An 18,748-nucleotide genomic window follows, 5' to 3' on the forward strand; every position below is an offset into this window, starting at 1 on the left:
TAAAAATAACATTTTTATCCAGATTCAGCTGTAGCAAAGGATTCTGCATACCTGTATTAATTTTCGTTAGACCTCGTCTCCTTACAGGTTCTGAAACCAAAATCGAATGGTTCAGAAAATCACAAAGGTCTTTACAGGACACACAAGGTGAAAGTTCCCTTAGAGGCAGAGGGGGGTACAGTAAAAGAAGACACACTCCTCACAGCAGAAGAGGCCGCCATTAACTGGGAAAACCACTCATGTACCAACTCTTTTGCTCAATGTTTTCTGGAATTCATAAATTCCAATGCCTTGGATTAACTTATCCACGCCCCCACTAGGGGCAGCAATATCCTAGACCTGGTCATTACCAACATGGGCGACCCTTGTTCCACACCAGAGGTCAATTCCTTGTTGGTCAAATCCGACCACAAGCTAATCACTCTAGACATCCACATCCTGCCCCCACACCCCATTAGGGAAACCACCGTAAAAAAATTTATCCAAAGCCAACTTCATGCTTCTTAAGATAGAAGTGGCAAACGTCATGACACCCATGCAGACGGACAATAGAGGTACAACTGCTGAATCCTACACAAATGCACTTTATAAGCACTTACACAAGTGCATGGATAGTGCTATCCCCTAACAGAACCAAGATGCTATCCTCCAAAAAAAGGAAGCCAATCTGGGGGTCCCCTGCCATAAACAAACTCTACAACAGAAGAAAGAAACTGTTGCAAAAAATAGTAAAATCCCATGATTGGAGGATCTCCCTGGTCAGCCTCAGTAAGAAGCTGAGATCTCTCATAAAATCCTGCAAAGCTAGTTATGAAAACAAAATTGCCACTGATTCTAAAGACAACCACAAAGCATTCTATAGCTATGTCAAAAATCTCAATGGCAACACTCAGGTCTGCTATGAGTTATAGCACAATGGCACTAAATATACAGAGCCAGCTGATATTGCCAACATCCTGGCAGATAGGTTCAGTGCTAACTTTACCCCCCTCTCACCCCCTAAAGGGCCCATCTCTGTACCGGAAGAATGCAAAGTTCCTGTAATCACGGCTGCACAGGTAAAAAACGCACTCTCCAAAGCCAAGAACACAGCATCCATGGGACCTGACAACATCCCAGGCTGCATTCTACATGAACTACTGAATGAACTGGCACCCCACCTAAGCACCATGTTCAATCATAGCCTCACCTCAGACTTTGTGCCCACTGAATGGCGCACAGCGACGGTTATCTCACTTTTCTCCTTTACGTAAATATTGCTCCATATCACATCTCTCTTTCTTTTCCATGTCCATATTTCTTTTTAAACCTTTCTGAAATGTCTAGATTTTGTTCTTTATGTTTTCACACTTCTTCAATCACTTCTTTTTCCAAATGGCTCAATGTTTCTTGGTTTATATAATGTTTTTCATGAATCTGCTGTATTAATGAACACAAATTTGCATTTGAAGCTTTTGACATTTTTTCTTGTGCAAGTATTTTTTCCTCAATTTCTCTCTTAATCTTTTTGTATATCATCAGTCTGGAAACTCTGGGTTTCTTGCATAAGAGTAACAATACATAATTTCTTTCTTTCTTATCCTCACTAGTTCACTCATCTTTATTGCTCTTTTTTTGGCATGTCATGTCAGTTTTTTTGTAATTTTTGTGGACTACTACTTCCTTCTACAACAGAGGGACCATCCTCTTCCTGAGCCTGGCCTAATCCCATTGTAGAAATGTTTTCATGTCTTAAGGATTTTACACTGTCACTTTTTCCAGTCCTGGCACCAATTCGCCTACCAGGATTGGGCACTTTTTTATCCTGGGACTTGTGCACCAAGCTATCCTTTTTGTTTTCTGACTTACTTTGATCCATGATATATGCTATACAAAATAGAATCTATACACCGTATCTGATGTATGTGTTTATTGTTTTGTATTTAATCACATTTTCCTGATTACATCATCACTGGGGTAAATTATAGCACTGCATGCACTGTAATCACATATAATGCTTCATTCAGAAACACAATCATTCTTAAGTGTTGTATTAGACATAAAAAGCATAGCTGCTAAAGATAAAACCTACCTTTTTAATTGTGATCACTGAACAGTTTTCCCATTTCTGCTGACGCATTCCCTGAATTGCATATTTCAGCCTGACATAATGAAGACCTTATAAAAATGAATTATTTCACCTTATCACATATGGCATAACCACATCACTTTTATGCTGTTGACACTTATCTCACAAAAAAATATTGTACTGGTATTAACTATTTTGTTCCACAGAAATATAGCAAACAGCTAAACAGTGAGAATCAAATTATTGCACTCAGTATTGTAAAAAGTCAACATCTTGATTAGTCAGTATACTGGAAATAAAAACAAAGTACTCATGTAAATGCTGCATGCAGCAGCGGAAGACATTATTCCAAAGCCAAGGGAAAGTCACATTTTCAGTAAAATAATAATTAAAACTTTGATCTAAATCATACCACTCAACTGTCCAGATTTTAGCAGAATATCCAGATTTTTGCCTCTTATTTTTGGGCTGTTCTTCATAACATTTGTGGTTTTCTGGCAAATCATTGAGGTTTGAAGTCACTAAATAATACTAAATAATGACAGGGAGCTTGAATTTCAGACTTCATAGCCTTCAGAAAATTTATAATGATACAAAATCTGTCATTCTATTAACTTTCTAAGTTTATAGGAGTGATATTTAAAATCTGTCCATATTTTTGGGCCTTTGTGCCCCCATTTTTTCTGACTTTTTCCAGATTTTTTTTGCTATGAGGTTAAGAGATATGATCTAAATTAAAATAAATCTAACATCCACTGTTTACTAGAGGTCCAAATTAAGGTTTCTTGGCTCAGGAACTGACAAAAACGTATTTTATATATATATTTGATGCTGCAGGCAGTAGCATTTTTGCATACAATCTTGCTGCATATTCATGCTTTGCTTCCCACTCATAGTCATGCTTTGCTTCCCACTCTGACATTAATTACTTGCTACAATCTGAGTTGATCAGTGATGCAGAAAGGTTTGTTGTTGACCCCCAGGCAAGACAAGACAGTTAATAATCCATGACTAGAGACAAAGTGAAATTGTATCCCACAGTACAGGCCTACATACTTACAAGATCAGCAATCCAAAGTCCAGAAATGGAAGTGACTGAGATGGAGTCTGAAGAAAATACACAGTACTGCTATCTCTGATCTCTCTCTTATAAAAAAATCCTAAAGAAGAGGAAGAGCCAGGCTGGAGTAGATTCCCCATAACTAGACAAAAAAAAATGCTGACATGGCTGGTTGAGCTAGTTGCCTGTCTGTCAGTCTCAGGTTGTTGATGGGCCATATGCAGGCTTGGGGATTTAGGGACTAGCATTTTGTAAACTGGGATGCTGGGAAAATATACCAGTTTTACAGCTTAAGTTAGGGTGTTCCAGCCAAATCAGAATACTTGAAAGCCTTGAGATTGTCTATTGTTTCTTATCATTTCTTATACTTCTGATTATTCTAGTTCTTATTTGTGAATCAAAGCCGAAAGACACAAACAAAAACAGTTCACAAAATTCAGTGTCTTATTTTAGGCGTCTTAAGCTTCTGGAATACCTTAAGCTTTTGTAAAGAAGAAATCTCTAGTAAATGAAACATTATTTTTGGGCTTACAATAATTCCTTTACTTGTTTAAATACTGCTAGTTCATCTTTCCCCTCTTCGAAAAAGGAAAAGGCATAAGTAACATTCTGTATTTTTCTTCAGTGTCATGTAAGATTGTTATACACTGGACATTATCAGCCTTCTTAGGTAACACATTCACAGTGAGGAATAAACCACTTATCTGATGTTGTCAATTTTCATTTATTCATTGACCTGTAGGTTCAGTTCCAAATATTGGAACATACTTGGCTGTTACTATAGCCCACAAGGACCAAAAACTCTCAAGCTTAAGTCCTACCCAGAATCCTCCTCTCCCAATTAAATCAGATTTCATCTGCTGCTTTTCCTGAGACAGACACATCGGCATAGCTCTCGAGCTGTCTGTGTTTTTTCTCTGTAATTTGCCTAGTATTACATAGTTTTATAAGTATTTTTGCTTATTTGTATTTTTTGTTGTTTTTTTTTCTTGTAGTCTACCCTTTTTCTCTTCACCGACCATCTATGCAACTGTAATTGACTCCCTGAAGCCTCATCCACTTACTATTTCTACACCCCATCTGTCCTGGACAACACAAACAACACCATCTAACTATACCTATCCATGTGTGAGCAATAACCTAGATATGAGTGTACGTGTGTGTGTGTGTGTGTGTGTGTGTGTGTGTGTGTGTGTGTGTGTGTGTGTGTGTGTGTGTGTGTGTGTGTGTGTGTGTGTGTGTGTGTGTGTGTGTGTGTGTGTGTGTGTGTGTATATATATATATATATATATATAAAACTAGGATAGTTGGTTTTCTGTACCATTCGGTATTACTTTCTACGATTGTTAGTAGCCCCTTTCCTTCCTCTGTCTCTTTCTTCTTTTTACTGTGATGCATGATTCTTGTAGTTGAATCATGGCTGATAAAGATAAAGGTACTACTGGGTTTAAAAAAATGCCTGAACTGTAACCATAAACTACCCAATTCTGATGGGCATTAACTTTGTGTTTACTGCCTGGGCCCGTTGCACTTACAAGAAGATTGTTCCATTTGTCAAGGTTTTAGTCACTGGGCCCTGGTGGAAAGGAAAAACAAACTGTTACTTAAGGAGATGATAAAATCTTCTTTTGAGGAGGCCTTATCTGGTAAAAGCAAACCGGACAGATCTGATGTTGTCAGTCTTCATTTACTCTTTGACTGGTGGGTTTGGTTCTGAATATAGGGACCGACTCTGCTGTTACTACAGCCCGCGAGGACCAAAAACCCTTGAACTTAAGTCCTACCCAGAATGCTCCTCGCCCAATTACCTCAGATATCATTTGCCACTTTCCTGTGACATTGGTTCCCTCTGCTTCTGTGGAACTGACAGTAACAGTAAGGATACTTTGATGCCGACATCACCACCAATTGTGTCTCCTCCATTGGTGCTGAATTTATTGAATTTATGTTTGCAGATGACACAGGGCTAGACATTGTAACTGACAGTTTCAATGCCATCTACCATTTTGCTACTGTTGTTTTTGGTGCTGACTGAAATCATTGAATCCTCTTTCCTTTATTTTCCTAGGACCAGATACCCTCCCTTTGTAGACCCCTTTGCTGGTCAAGCACCTAACCCCTTTTTAGAAAGACTGAAATCTCCATCTACCCAGTCAGTTTCTTCTACCAAGAGTCTGGCAGAAATGGATGTGTTGAGGTTGGTGGACCAGCTCCTTGCAGGAAGTGGATCTTCAGGTATGTCTTTCATTCCAGTCCCCTCCGGATCTGGAACCCTCCTTTCTGCCACTCAACCACATCTTCTTCCTCTGACTCCCACTGAGGGTATTGAGATTCTAGCTCTGATTTTCCTGGTGCCTACTGCTTCAGTTACAATGAGATCTTCATCTCTGGTGCTGATTTCTACCTTGAGTTCTTTGGCTCTTTCGTATCTAGGTAACACTTGGGGTCATGGCTACTCTGTCAGTTCTGGGGAGATGGAGCTCAACTCCAGTTTTTTCAGAGCTGTCTCCACACCTCAGGGCTTTGGCACATGTTAGTTCTACCCCAACTTTGGCTTTGGGGGCAGTTTCTTTGGCGCGGGGAGTGACCACAGTTCCAAGGCAGTCTTTCTTGGTTCCGAGCTCCCTTCCTTCTTCAGGGTGCCAGCTTTCCAGGCCATGGAGAGGGCCCTGCTGACTCTGGGCATCCAGTCAGCTCTTACCGTGTCAGAGCAGTTCCCCAATCCTTCCACTCATCCAGAGTTTCCTTCAGTTCCAACTGATACCTCACCAGATCAGGAGGTTCCTCAGAAGAGGAAGTGTAAGAGGAAATGTTTAAATTCCATGGAGGAATCTATCACAGAGGACACTGATATTGATGGAGGGGAGGGAGACATCCTTGAGATATTTGAACAGAGGGGTGGCTGGACATCCCAAAAGCCCTCTTCAGAGGAATCAGTGCACCGGCAGGCCTTCGATGCTCGACCATCTACCTCTTGGGTTACTCCGCCTGCTGACGATCATCTTGAAGTGGGTGTGGAAGGCTCCTGATACTATAGAACCTCTCCCCAAGAGGCCAGACACAATTTTAACTGCACCAGAGGACCACCAGTTTTGGGCAATGGGAATACCGGTAGATGCATGGTGGCAGTAGCGGCCACAAAAAAGGAATCAGCAGAGGAAAGTCCCAATAGGGACTCTCGGGCAATGGATAGGTTTGCAAAGTGAGTTTGTATTTCATCAGCCTTTGTATTGTGGTCTTTGAACTTTATGGCACTCTTCACCAGGCACCAAAGGGATCTGATTAAGGAGTTATCTGATACCCTGGCTGGAGCCATGTCGACGAAGTCCAAGACAAGAATTCTTCTCAGTTGGCCACCCTAGAGTCCATTTTGAATTTGTCCATGAGACTCATAGGACATGCAGCCAAAGGGGCAGCTAGAGCAGTGGAATCAGGTGTAGCCATAATGAGACATGCCTGGATGTGCTTGTGCAAATTTGCAGAGCTATTCAAGTCTTCATTCGTCAATGCCCCCTTTGACGAATTGCCCATTTTTGGCCCTAAAGTTTGAGAAACATTGTCCAGGTGTGAAAAGGATGGAAAGACCCTTTCTGCAGTGGGAATTCATTTTTCTACTACTTAACAATCCTTTTAGAGGAACCAGAGGAGTGGGAAAATGTGGTTCAGAAGTCCCAAGGACCTTTCCAGGACACAAACTCTGGCTGTACTCAGTGGCATATCGCTTACTCAGAGGTGATTTCTGCCTGACTTACAAAGCCATGTCCATCTCAGAATTGATGGACATGCTCCACCTAAAGAAATCCAAGTCACTGCGAGCCACGTGCTCTAGTGAGCCAAACCTCGCCACAACAATAAATAGAACATGCTGGAGGGATAGATTCCTATCACAGAGACTCCCCATGCTTTGGAACAAAATTCCTAACTACATTAGGCAGAGCCCCTCACTAACACTCTTCAAGAAAAACCTTGACGAGTGGATGGATAACAGAAAATACACCCCTGGGATCACTTCATTGGCTCTGCTTGACAGAGGCTCAGTTAATTAATGAATGGGGCGGCGAAAGCCGACACACTCTGGCTAGGCTTATAAATGCCCTCGGGCAGATAGCCTAGTACCTACCTATGAACATATGGTAGTGGCTCCCCTAGGGGCAGAGGGGGAGTTTTAATGGAAGACACCATCCATGTGGCAGAGGTGCCCCACAAAATCAGGGTTCCAGAGATACCTTTCCTGGCAAACCCAAGAAGTGCCCCTGAAAGGAGGCCCTATTGCCCTCCTCTGGAGGCATTCGGGGGATACCTATCCTTGCACTGACACACCTGGCTTAAGATAACTTTCGATGTTCAGGTGCAGAGCATTATAACCAGAGATTACTCCATACCCTTCCTTCTACCTCCTCAAAGTAGCAGAAAAATCCCTGATGTTACACCCAGTCAACGGGAACCAGCAGTAATAGAAATTCAGAAACTGCTAGGAAAAGAATCATCCAAGAGGTCCCACCAGACCAGAAAGAATCCAGAATTTACTCAAGATTGTTTTTAGTGCCAACAAGACGGGGACTGGAGACCAATTTTGGATCTAAGTGTTTTGAACAAATCAGTTCAACAGACAAAATTCCAGATGGTCACGATTCAGTTTATTCTCCCATTTCTAGGGGAGAGATGATTGGATGTGCTCAACTGATCTCCAGGATGCATATTACCACATCAAAATGTACAAACTCTCCAGGAGTTTTCTCTGCTTTCAGCCAGTCATTACCAATTTAGAGCCCTGCCATTTGATCTCACTACAGCCTCCAGGGTGTTCACCAAATGCATAACAGTAGTAGCAGCTCACTTGAAGCTTTAAGGATTCCAGGTGTTTCTGTACTTAGATGACTGGCTCTTTCCTGCTTCCACCAGGCATCTTTTAGAACAAGAAAGAGGCTACGTTTTCCAACCCTGCGTCAACATGGGGATTACCATAAATTACAAAAAATCGCTTCTAACTCTAACTCAAAATATAGAATTCATAGGAGCAGTACTAAATACCAGTGTTTCCATAGCCTATCTACCTAATCTGAGATTGCAGAAGATCAAAAACCAAGTGGGAAAAATTATCGGAAGCCAAACAGTACCGTATGGCAAGCTCTGCAAGCTGTAGGTTTGATGGCGACAACCATCATTTTAGTTCCCCTGGCAAGATATCACATGAGAATATTGCAGTGGCTTCTAGCATCCCAGTGGTCCATTGTGTATCAGGCAATGTCACACCACATATTGATTACCAAGGAAGACCTAGCTTGGTGGATCCAATCAGAGGAAATTCTCCTGGGCCGTCCCTTTTTCTTGTATTTGCCCCAGGCCATAGTGACCACTGGCACCTCTCAGATGGGGTGGGGGCCATTATCTGGGCAAGATGGTCCAAGGCACTTGGTCCCCCATGGAGGCCAGCTTGCATATCAGTGTTCTGAAGCTTGAGGGCAGTAATTTTAGAGTTGCAGGTCTTTCAAACTACTCTTCCTCTAGGACAGATTGCAATTCAGGCAGGCAATATGCCGGTAGTTTTGTACATCAACAAACAGGAAGGAACCAAGTTTCGTACCCTTTATGTCGAGAAGCACTCAGAGTCTGGCAGTGGATGATCTCTTCAGGATGCTTTCTGATAGCAATGCATATTCCGGGGAGATCCAGTGTGATAGCAGAAAAACTGACCAGATGCATTCTTCTGCCTCAGGAGTGGTCTTGCGATCCCAGACTGGTGAAAAAGATCTTTCATCCCGGGGGACAGCCTTGCTGTGGCCGTTTTGCATCGCCCCTGAACACTAAGTGCAGCAGCTACTTTGCCCTCATTCCCCCCTCAGGTGAAGTTCCCAAAAGATGGTCTCCTTCATGATTGGCCCTCCGGACTCCTGTACTCCTTTCCCTGCTTCCTATTAATTCCTGAATTTCTAAAGAAAGCGATCAGGTTGAAGATCAAAGTAGTCCTCATTACACTCTTCTGGCCTTGACAGATTTGGTTCCTCTTTCTCTGACCTTATCTGATGCAACAACCGTGGACTCTGGACCCAGATCCAGATCTCCTGTCCCATCCAGAGAGATTAGTTCACCCAAACATTCAAAACCTCAAGCTTACGGCTTGGTTTCTCCAGTTAGTTTCATTGATTGCCAGGCGTAATAAACTTTCTTCCCCATTTTGTAAGATTCTATTGGCCTCCCACAAGCCTTCCACCAGAAAACTCTACAGTAGTAAATGGAAGAGATTTTCCTTCTGGGCTTGTGAGAATAACATTGATCCTTTTGCTGCTTCTGTCAATAAAGTCTTAGAATTCTTGGCTTTACTTTTTGAAGAAGCGTCCTCTTCTTCTACCATCAGGGTTCAACTAATGGCTACCTCAAATTTTCATGATGGGTTTAAAGAATGTTCCTTAGCTTCTCATAGTCTTTGCAAAGCATTTTTAAAAGGGGCCTTGATAATAAACCCCCCATATAAGGATCCATATACACATTGGGATTTAAACTTAGTTTACTGACAGTAGTTCATTCCCCCTTTGAGCCTGCTCCCAACCTCAAAGTGAAATTCTTGTCTTGGAAAACTATACTTTTGGTAACAATAACTTCTGCCAGTTGAATTTCTGAATTTCAAACTTTATTTTGCAAACAACCTTATCTGATATTCCACAAAGACAGGGATTCACTGAGAACCAAATTACTCAAACAAAGGAGAGTACTGTTTGCATTTGTCAGATGTTCATAGACAGTTACGCTTCTATCTTCATAGAACAAAAGATATAAGGTTGTCTGACCAGCTGTTTGTTTCCTTTGCAGGTACTAAAATGGGCAAGCCAGTTACCAAACGTGGTTTATCTAGATGGCTGAAAGATTGTATTTCCTTTATATACAACAAGAGAAAGGTTAAATTACCTAGGTCTGTTAAGGCACACCCTACCAGAGCAATCGCTTCGTCAGCAGTGTTCCAAGCTAATGCTGCTGCACAAATCTCGTCCATGGAAGCAACATGGGTTACCCCCACATACCTTTATTACTCATTACAAATTGGATTTGGTCTCTAGAGGAAGAGCTTCTTTTGGTTCTGTGGTGCACAGGAATATTCTTCCATGAGTCCTCCCAAGATCTAAGGTAGCTGGGGATTCTGTCCCACAGGTCAAGGAATAAATAAAGATTGACAATATCAGATAAAGAAGTTCTGTACTTACCATAATGTTCCATCTGTGTTGTCCATCTTCATTTATCCTTGACTTCCCACCATCCATTCCCCTTCCCATCAGACCTCTTGGTGGAATGATTTATGGTCCTAGTTCTTAAATTTTTCACCTATAATGGCAGATATGGTCTCCATGAAAATATTATTAGGATTTTAATTTCTAGCTTTTTATCTGCAAACTCGATCTGTGGTAATTTATTTATTTATTTATTTGCTGTTGTTTAACCAGGATAGTCCATTGGGCCCAAAGAACCCGTTTTCAATGGAGTCCTGGGGAGAAAAGCTCCACATACAGATTATACAAAGATCATGTTACACAATACATAAAATACAAAGATTAATTTCAATACATAGATTATATAGAGAAAAACATAAGTATCAAACAAAACAAGTAATAGAGGAAATATAAAAAGAAATAGTATTGTGGAGTTGAATGGTGGAAGCAAGCATGAATTTGCTAGCTGGGAATGGAAAAAGAAAGAGGAGTAGTGGTGGAAGTATGGTAGGTTATGAAGGATGTGAGCAGGAGCATTCCCATGAGGATGTTAGATGAGAGTGTAGTAATTTTTTAAAGTGTGGAGCCTAGCAACTGTACGCATGGATGGGGGAAGGAGCATTCTGGGTAGGACTTAAGCTCGAGATTTTTTGGTCCTCACAGGCTGTAGTAACAGCCAAGTCTGCTCTGATATTTGGAACCAAACCCACAGGTCAAGAATAAATGAAGATGGACAACACAGATGGAATGTTATAGTAAGTATATAACTACCTTTTGTTTTTTTGATCCAAGGCCTTCAGTTTTCAAATAGAATTCTTTGCAGCTCAGGAATTCCAGAAGGGTGCAGTTGAGTTATATATTCCCATGAGAAGTATATTTTTTTACTTTCTAACAAAAAAAACTCTTGACAGAAAATATGTTTCTTTACCTTGTCTTCTGTTCTTACTGATTTTTCTTCACTTCTATCATGAATTGTCTTGATGACCAATATTTTCATGACTGACACTAACTGAGGTGAATATTCCAGCTGTGATGTCTCTATACACTGTACCACATGACATTCAGATCACTGTAGTTATCATATTAATATTAAAACCATATACCATGTGAGAACAGGGAGAAAGACATGGAGAGGAAGTTTGGAATGTAGCCATTACCTAAATTCACAACAGAATATGCATGTTTCTGAACAGCATACCTCCTTAGCACTGAAAATCCTGAATTAAAACCTTAAAAAAAGACAAACATTCATTCTGAAAAAAAATCCATTTAGCAAATTAGATTCTTAATATAATAAAATATTGACAGGATCAGTGTGTGTTACATTCACTACTTTTATAATTTATCAGTAACTGTACAGTTTCCTAGACTCCTCAAACTTAATGATGCATAATGCTAATTTTTGGTCTCAAATCAGGTGCTCATTTTCAGTGAAAAGTATGCTTCAGCATTTGTTTGCAGACAGTCCTTGGTTGAATATGTGAGGTAAGAACATACACTATCTTTTCTATTGGCCCAGAGTTACAAGACCAGATATACATGGTCTGCTTATGTGTAGACTTTCTGTAGTTTATTGTCTGATACGTCATTTACAGTGTGTTGAACAAAATACTACTGCACATATCTTATACAGACAGTAGAAAACTGCAGAATATTATTTTGCCCTGGCTCCATGTTAGCTATCTTTTGACTTTGCTTATTTTGTAGAAAGGCCAGCAGAGAAGGAAGACCAGAACAGAGCTCAGTGGAAAAAAGTAGATCTGAGATTCATAAGAAAGGGAAACACAGTCCTTCAAAGGCCTACGTCAAAGCCAAGGTGAGAAAATCACACTATATAAAATGTACCGCTATGAAAAATTATCAACAGCACTTTAATGCGTAATTTGTCATTTCTTAGTTATGATTAGATTACATCCTTTGTAGTTGCTTCTTGCCATTTTGTTTAGTTGTATATACCTTATTACAAAATGAGTGTATGATCTATTTCTTTTGAATCTGTGAAATTTTCAGAAATAATGTTATAGCTATACAGTTATGGACTGGTTTATGTTTTATAGCCACTGGTTTGTTTACTGCCTTAAAAATAGTTTAGAAAATTTTGATGGTGGAGACATAAAATGAGGGAATTGAAGTTATAACTCCGTTGTCAGAAGCGTAATGCTTCAAAAATGAATATTAAATCAAACATTCTGCAACATTACTATTGTTTACAAAAGAAATAATGTTTGTGGTGAAAATTAATAAGCCATTAACTCAGAGGTCACTAGTGCTATGTGAAATAATTATTTAGTCCTTTTTATAGTGATCTGTTACTTGACTATTTTCTATAAAATCACCCTCTTCAACAGTTTTTTTTAATCTTGGTTTTGGGTCACACCAGCATTCTTATAGTACACTCACACCCCATGACCTCCCTTCCCATTTGTCTCATAAAGCCACTTTGTCTTGGACTACCTTTGGGATAGAAGAACTAGGACCTCACATTCAATGGGCTCGGCAGGGAAGCTGGAGTCATTATTATGTGATATTAAACTGGTAAATGCTGGAATTTTTATATGCTAGGCACACATCCTTCCCCTTTTTAGCTAGCAGCCATATTGCAGAGCTTATTATGCCAAGTCCAGGAAAACGGTACACTTTGTACACCCACTGTGCTCCGCTGCAGTGCAGGCACTTCTTGGCTGGGCTCACACTTTTGAGTCCCTGTGCATTTGAAAAATTTGTGGTGCTTTCCCTGAGAGGAGATTCCTTTGGCAGAACTTAGTCAGCTCCCTCCTCTTTGGATGTGCAAGAGGACACCTGTCACTCTTTCACATCCCTCCCCTCCTTTTCTGTCTTTTCCAGTGGCTAGACCACTGCTAGAATGTTTTAGGAATGTGGTAGTCTAAGTTACATTCTGAGATCTGTCTCTCTGTACCGGAGCTAGACGTTTTCAGCTTTCAGCAATTTTCTCTCTCTCTTTTTCATGCTATTGTGATTATTGTTCAGAATTTTTTTGGAAAGTATTCCTGCTAGCAGTGGGGTGGATGTAATTAAAGTCAGCAGTCTCTTTCTAAATAAACTGCAACATGTTGGGTAAGTGGTCAAGGCCTCTGTATTATAGTTCAAGAGTCTAGGGTTCAATTATTACCCATAGCCACAATCTTTGTGGGGTAATGCATATTGTTCTTGTGGATTTTTTTAGTTACTTTCTCCCCTGTTCCAAGACCTGTTAGTTGACCGACTACTCTATATTGCTCATATATACTGCATTTTCCTCTGGTGGCGTGTCTCATGGCTGAAGGAGATAGGTAGCAGATCATGTTACTTACCCATTTAACAAATAAATTAAGACTGATGGAAAGCCCATGGTAGAAGGGTCTTTCACATCCCAAGAAAAGAAGTCACAGAAAAGGAATATATCCAGAAAATATGGAATATAAAAATGGAAGAGGAAGAGGAGTATCTGTTCTAAATATGGCAGACGAAAGCAAAATAAGAAGGAATGTAAACAAATGAGAAGGCACACAGTTAATAGGACTCAAAAACTGCAGAAGAATAAAATGTGAGAAGAATGAGAGAAGGCACTGAAGATGAAAAGGTAAAAGAGGGCTGTATATATAAAACCACAAATGAAATATACATATCCACTACCTTTTTTCTCTGTTATCTTCACTGAATGTGAGGGCCATTCACCAGAGAGTGAGAAAGAGCGAGAGAGATTTTTCATAGATTCATACGCAAAACAGAAGAAGAGTCCTGCAAGACTTTCTTGTACACTAAGCAAAAGTAATGCTAAACAAGAGCGACTACACAGCTTTAACTGTCGATCCAGTGACCTTATTCACCATCTGTCTAGACACAGGAAGATATGGACGATCCCTAGAAAAGTGCTGACATGGACTTATCAACCTAACAGGTATGTTGATTAGAAAACATCAGGGCGGTGTTTTTTATTAAAATATAAAACTGCTACCAGCGATGCTTCTGAAGTAGCCCTCAGTATATTGTCTTGTTGCATTATACCAAGGTGATCTTGTTCTGATTTCACTTTGTAAATACTCGGTGCTAATGTTCTGTATACATTTAACAAAATGTTTTCTCTAATAATGTGTTTTGTAAATTGTTTCCTAATATTACAATATGCCTTTTCTTTGTTTAATTTTTCACTAGACTGAGCCTGAAAATGTTCCATATGGATCAATGCACTACCTTGAATAACAAATAAATATATAAAGAAACGAATGGAGGTCTGTTTCATTATTGAAAAGTGTCTGATAAGGCTTACACATAAATCATGTAAGTCCATATAAAGTCTTGTAGAAAATGAGGAGGAACAAATGAGAACTAAGAAGAACAGCCAGTCTTGATTCATGTGCGCAAATTCCAGTTTCTGAAACTTTCTTTGCATGTTTTTTATACCCCATCCTCCAAACACTATTCATTTACGACTGGAATCTGCTTATCTGTTTGCAACAACTAAATACTTTTTGAGATTTAAACGAATGATTTGGCAGCTTGACTGTTAACTGTTGTGTCACTTATTTCAGAAAGTGATAACTGAATATAGTTAAACATCTGATATTAGAGCTGAGAGGGTTTAAAATTACTCTTCCCCTTTTATCACAGAAAACGTTGCCCTTTCGTTAATGCCCGTTTTGCACTCAAATCTGTTAACTTTGCAGATCTGCATCTCAGACACGCATTTATAAAATGTGTCTAATAAAGTAAATTGCCACTACCAAAATCAATGACCTTAAAAGACTAACATTTCCCTCTTTGCCTTATTTTATTGTAATCAAAGTATTTCTTATGTCAAGGGTGATTTTCAAGTATCTCAGCCCTTCAAGGATAAACAAATTGTTAAAAGACTAATTTTGTCTATTAGAAATTTAACATTGTCACCCAGTTGTTCAGTCTGACCATTTCACAAACCAAAGACCCTGCAATACTTGCCTGGATGCTGAACAGGACCACAGATTCTTGCTAAGTATTAGCCCTAAATCATCTCACTAGTATTCAGTAGCTTGTTATGCCCCATTTTGTCATCAGTAGCCTGTGCTGCTACTTGAAAAAATTGTAACCATTTAAATGAACCGATTAGGTTAAAACCAGTTACTGCAAATGCATCTGAGTTTGCACATCGTCTATCCTGATCTTCCTCATTTAATGGATACATGTAAACGCAATGAACATTATTCTATCATGCAAAAAGTTCTACCATTTCATTAGATTAAATCTTCAAGTAAATAAGAAACACTTATATAGCAGGGTTTCCAACAAGTTTTCTTATTTCTAAGACAGCACTGACAACCAGCTCATGTCTTTCTCTTTACTTTTGCTGATGTTGCATAGTAAGTCATACCTTCCAAAAATGAACCATTGCCCATGTGATCTGTGAATTCATAAATACATCTTCCGGAAGCATGTTTGTAAATATATACACGGCAGCTAGGGGTATGGATTCTAAAGTATCCTCATCTGTAAATGTGCAAGTCTCTCAACCTTCCACTGCAGTATATTGATCTGTCAGACATTATGGCCCAAACTCAACAACATTCTTTGTTAAATAAGCTCCTGTCAGCTGCAACCAAAGCCTAATACGTATTAATGAAAAATCTCATAGGTTCATAGGTTGGTACTAGGCTATCAGCCCTAGGGCCTATACAAGCCTAGCCATAACAATTCCCTGGCTATTTCTTCCCACACTATTTACTTCCCTGGACCCCTGTCTAGCAGGGCGACTGATGTGATCCCTGGGGTGAATTTCCTTTCTCCCATCCAATCGTCAAGGTCCCTTTTGAAGCGGTCCAAAGAGGCACTCTGCTTGACATGTATGGGCAATCTATTCCAGAGTCTGGGGAGTCTCTGGGTCAGGAACCTATCCCTCCAGCATGTTTTGTTTATTGTGATGACAAGGTTTAAATCCCTGGAGTGTGTGGCTCTGAGGGATTGGGATTTCTTTAAGTGTAGCATGTCCAACAGCTCTGGGTTTGACATGGCCTTGTATGTTAAGCAGAGTTCGCCTCTGAGCAGACGATATGCGACAGAGTATAGCTGGAGTTTTTTAAGGCGGTTAGCGTAGGGCATCTGCTTTAGGCCTGTGATTCTTTTAGTGAGGTATTTCTGCGGCCTTTCCAGTTGTTGCAGATGTCTTGAGAGGTACATACCAAACGGGGCATTGCATTCTATAATGGGTCTAATGAGGGATGAGTACAGTGGGACAATGACCTCCTTTTTTCTGGATGAAAAGCCCTTAGTGATGAGGTGTGCCACATAGAAGGATTTCCCGACTGTTGTGGCGATGTGGTTATCGAAGGTGAGACCACTGTCCACCTGTGTCCCTAAGTCTCTTATCACACTTTCAGTGTTTAGTGTACTGCCACCTATATGGTAATTCACAGATACATGTTTTTTCCCAAAGGGGATAACTATACATTTCTTGGCATTGAGCTTGAGCCCATGGCTCTGGCACCAAGCATCTGTTTCTGTAAGGCCCTTTTGTAGAGTATCCACATCATTTGGGGATTCAATAATGGCTCCCAGTTTGCAGTCATCTGCGAACTTTGTTAGCCAGAGTCCTTTAGTGTTGGCCTGTACTTCAGAGAAGTAGATGCCAAACAAGAGCGGTCCCAGGACTGAACCCTGAGGTACTCCACTTGTCACTTGTCTGGAGCTGGATTTGGAGTCGGCTACTTTTACAGTGTGGGTTCTCTCAGTAAGCCAGTTAGCAACCCATTGGGTGATGTAGGGATTATTGCCCAGCTTAGTAAGTTTATCTATGATTCCAGAGTGGGGGATGGTGTCAAAGGCCTTGGCAAGGTCTAGATAGGCTGTGTGGACCACCTTACCCTTGTCCATGGCTCTGGAGACTGATTTGAAGAAGTCAATCAGGTTCAGGAGACAGGATTGGCCCTTCACAAACCCAAACTGTTTGGGGTCCAGTGTTTGAAGGTTGCCAATGTCTTTGTTTATAAGTTCCATGATAATACACTCCATGGCCTTGCAGATAAGGCTTGTCAGACTGATGGGACGGTAGTTTCCAGGATCCAACGTGGATCCCCCCTTGTGGAGTGGGATAACTGTAGCTCTGCGCCACTCAGTAGGCACGAAACCTGAGGTGAGGCTATGATTAAACATGACACTTAGGTGAGGTGCCAGTTCATATTGTAGTTCATGTAGTACATAGCCCAGGATATCTTCTGGTCCCATGGATGCTGTATTCTTAGCTTTGGAGAGTGCGTTTTTTACCTCTGCGGCCGTTATTACCGGAATTTGGCAATCTTCTGGTATTGAGATGGGCCATTTAGGGGGTGAGAGGGGGGTGAAGTTGGCACTGAATCAATCAGCCAGGATATTGGCAATATCCTTGGGATCAGTATATTTAGTGCCATTCTGTTTTAGCTCAGAGCAGATCTGAGCACTGCCATTTAGATTCTTGACATAGTTATAGAATGCCTTGTGGTTGTCTTTGGAATCTTTGGCAATTTTATTTTCGTAACTAGCTTTGGAGGATTTTATGAGGGATCTCAGTTTTTTACTGAGGCTGGTAAGGGAGTTTTTGCATCCTGGGATTTTCCTCTTTTCTGCAACAGTTTCTTCCTTTTGTTGTAAAGTTTGTTTATGGCAGGGGACCACCAGATTGGCTTCCTTTTTTTGGATGAGAGCATCTTGGTTCTATATGGGATGGCACGATTCATGCATGAGTGGATGTGCTCATACAGTGCCTTAGTGTAGGATTCAGCAGTTGAACTTTCAGTTCCCATCTGCATGGGTGTCATGAAGTTTGTCACTTCTGACTTGAGCAGCATGAAGTTGGCTTTGGAGAAGTTTTTTTATAGAGGTTTCCTTACTGGGGGGTGGGGGTGGGATGTGGATGTTAAGGGTGATTAGCTTATGGTCAGACCTAACTAACGAGGGGGTGACCATAGGTGTGGAGCATCGATTTCCCATGTTGGTAATGACCAGGTCTAGGATATTGGAGCCCCTGATGGGACTATGGATTAGTTGATCCAGGCCGTTGGAATTTATGAATTCCAAGAACCGTTGGGCAAAGGCGTTGGTACATGAGTAGTTTTCCCAGTTAATGACAGGGTAGTTAAAATCACATAGTAATAGGGTGTTTGGTTCTATCTTAATATTTTCCAGTATGTCTAGAAAGGTGTAGTGAGAATCTTGGGGTATGGTGGGGGATCTGTAGCAAGCTACAATTTTGATTGCAGTCTTACCTAATGTTAGTTGCACCTGGAGAATTTCAGACGCATTGTGTTGGGCAGCTAGCCTGGTGGTGTGAATATCCTTGGTGAATATTGACACTTCTCCACCTTTAGTGTTTCGGTCCTGGTTTGGTGGCTGAAAAGTATGGTAAGAGTTGTAGCCTGGTATTGCAGGGGTGCTCTCTGGAGCCTTGAACCAGGTCTCAGTTACTGCACAGATATCGAT

General features: G+C 40.7%; 1 protein-coding gene across 1 annotated transcript in view; it reads left to right on the top strand.

Annotated features, from left to right (window-relative positions):
- RGSL1 (regulator of G protein signaling like 1) overlaps nt 1–18,748 on the top strand; it is a 1,267,980-nt gene that overhangs the window by 310,768 nt on the left and 938,464 nt on the right. The window contains exon 8 of the mRNA XM_044086788.1: nt 12,035–12,143. Coding sequence (XP_043942723.1) covers nt 12,035–12,143 — 109 coding nt within the window. The remainder of the gene's footprint in view (nt 1–12,034; nt 12,144–18,748) is intronic.

This window comes from Protopterus annectens, chromosome 10.part0 (genome assembly GCF_019279795.1).
Source record: "Protopterus annectens isolate FY-2018-M chromosome 10.part0, PAN1.0, whole genome shotgun sequence".
NCBI classification, from domain to species: Eukaryota; Metazoa; Chordata; order Ceratodontiformes; family Protopteridae; genus Protopterus; species Protopterus annectens.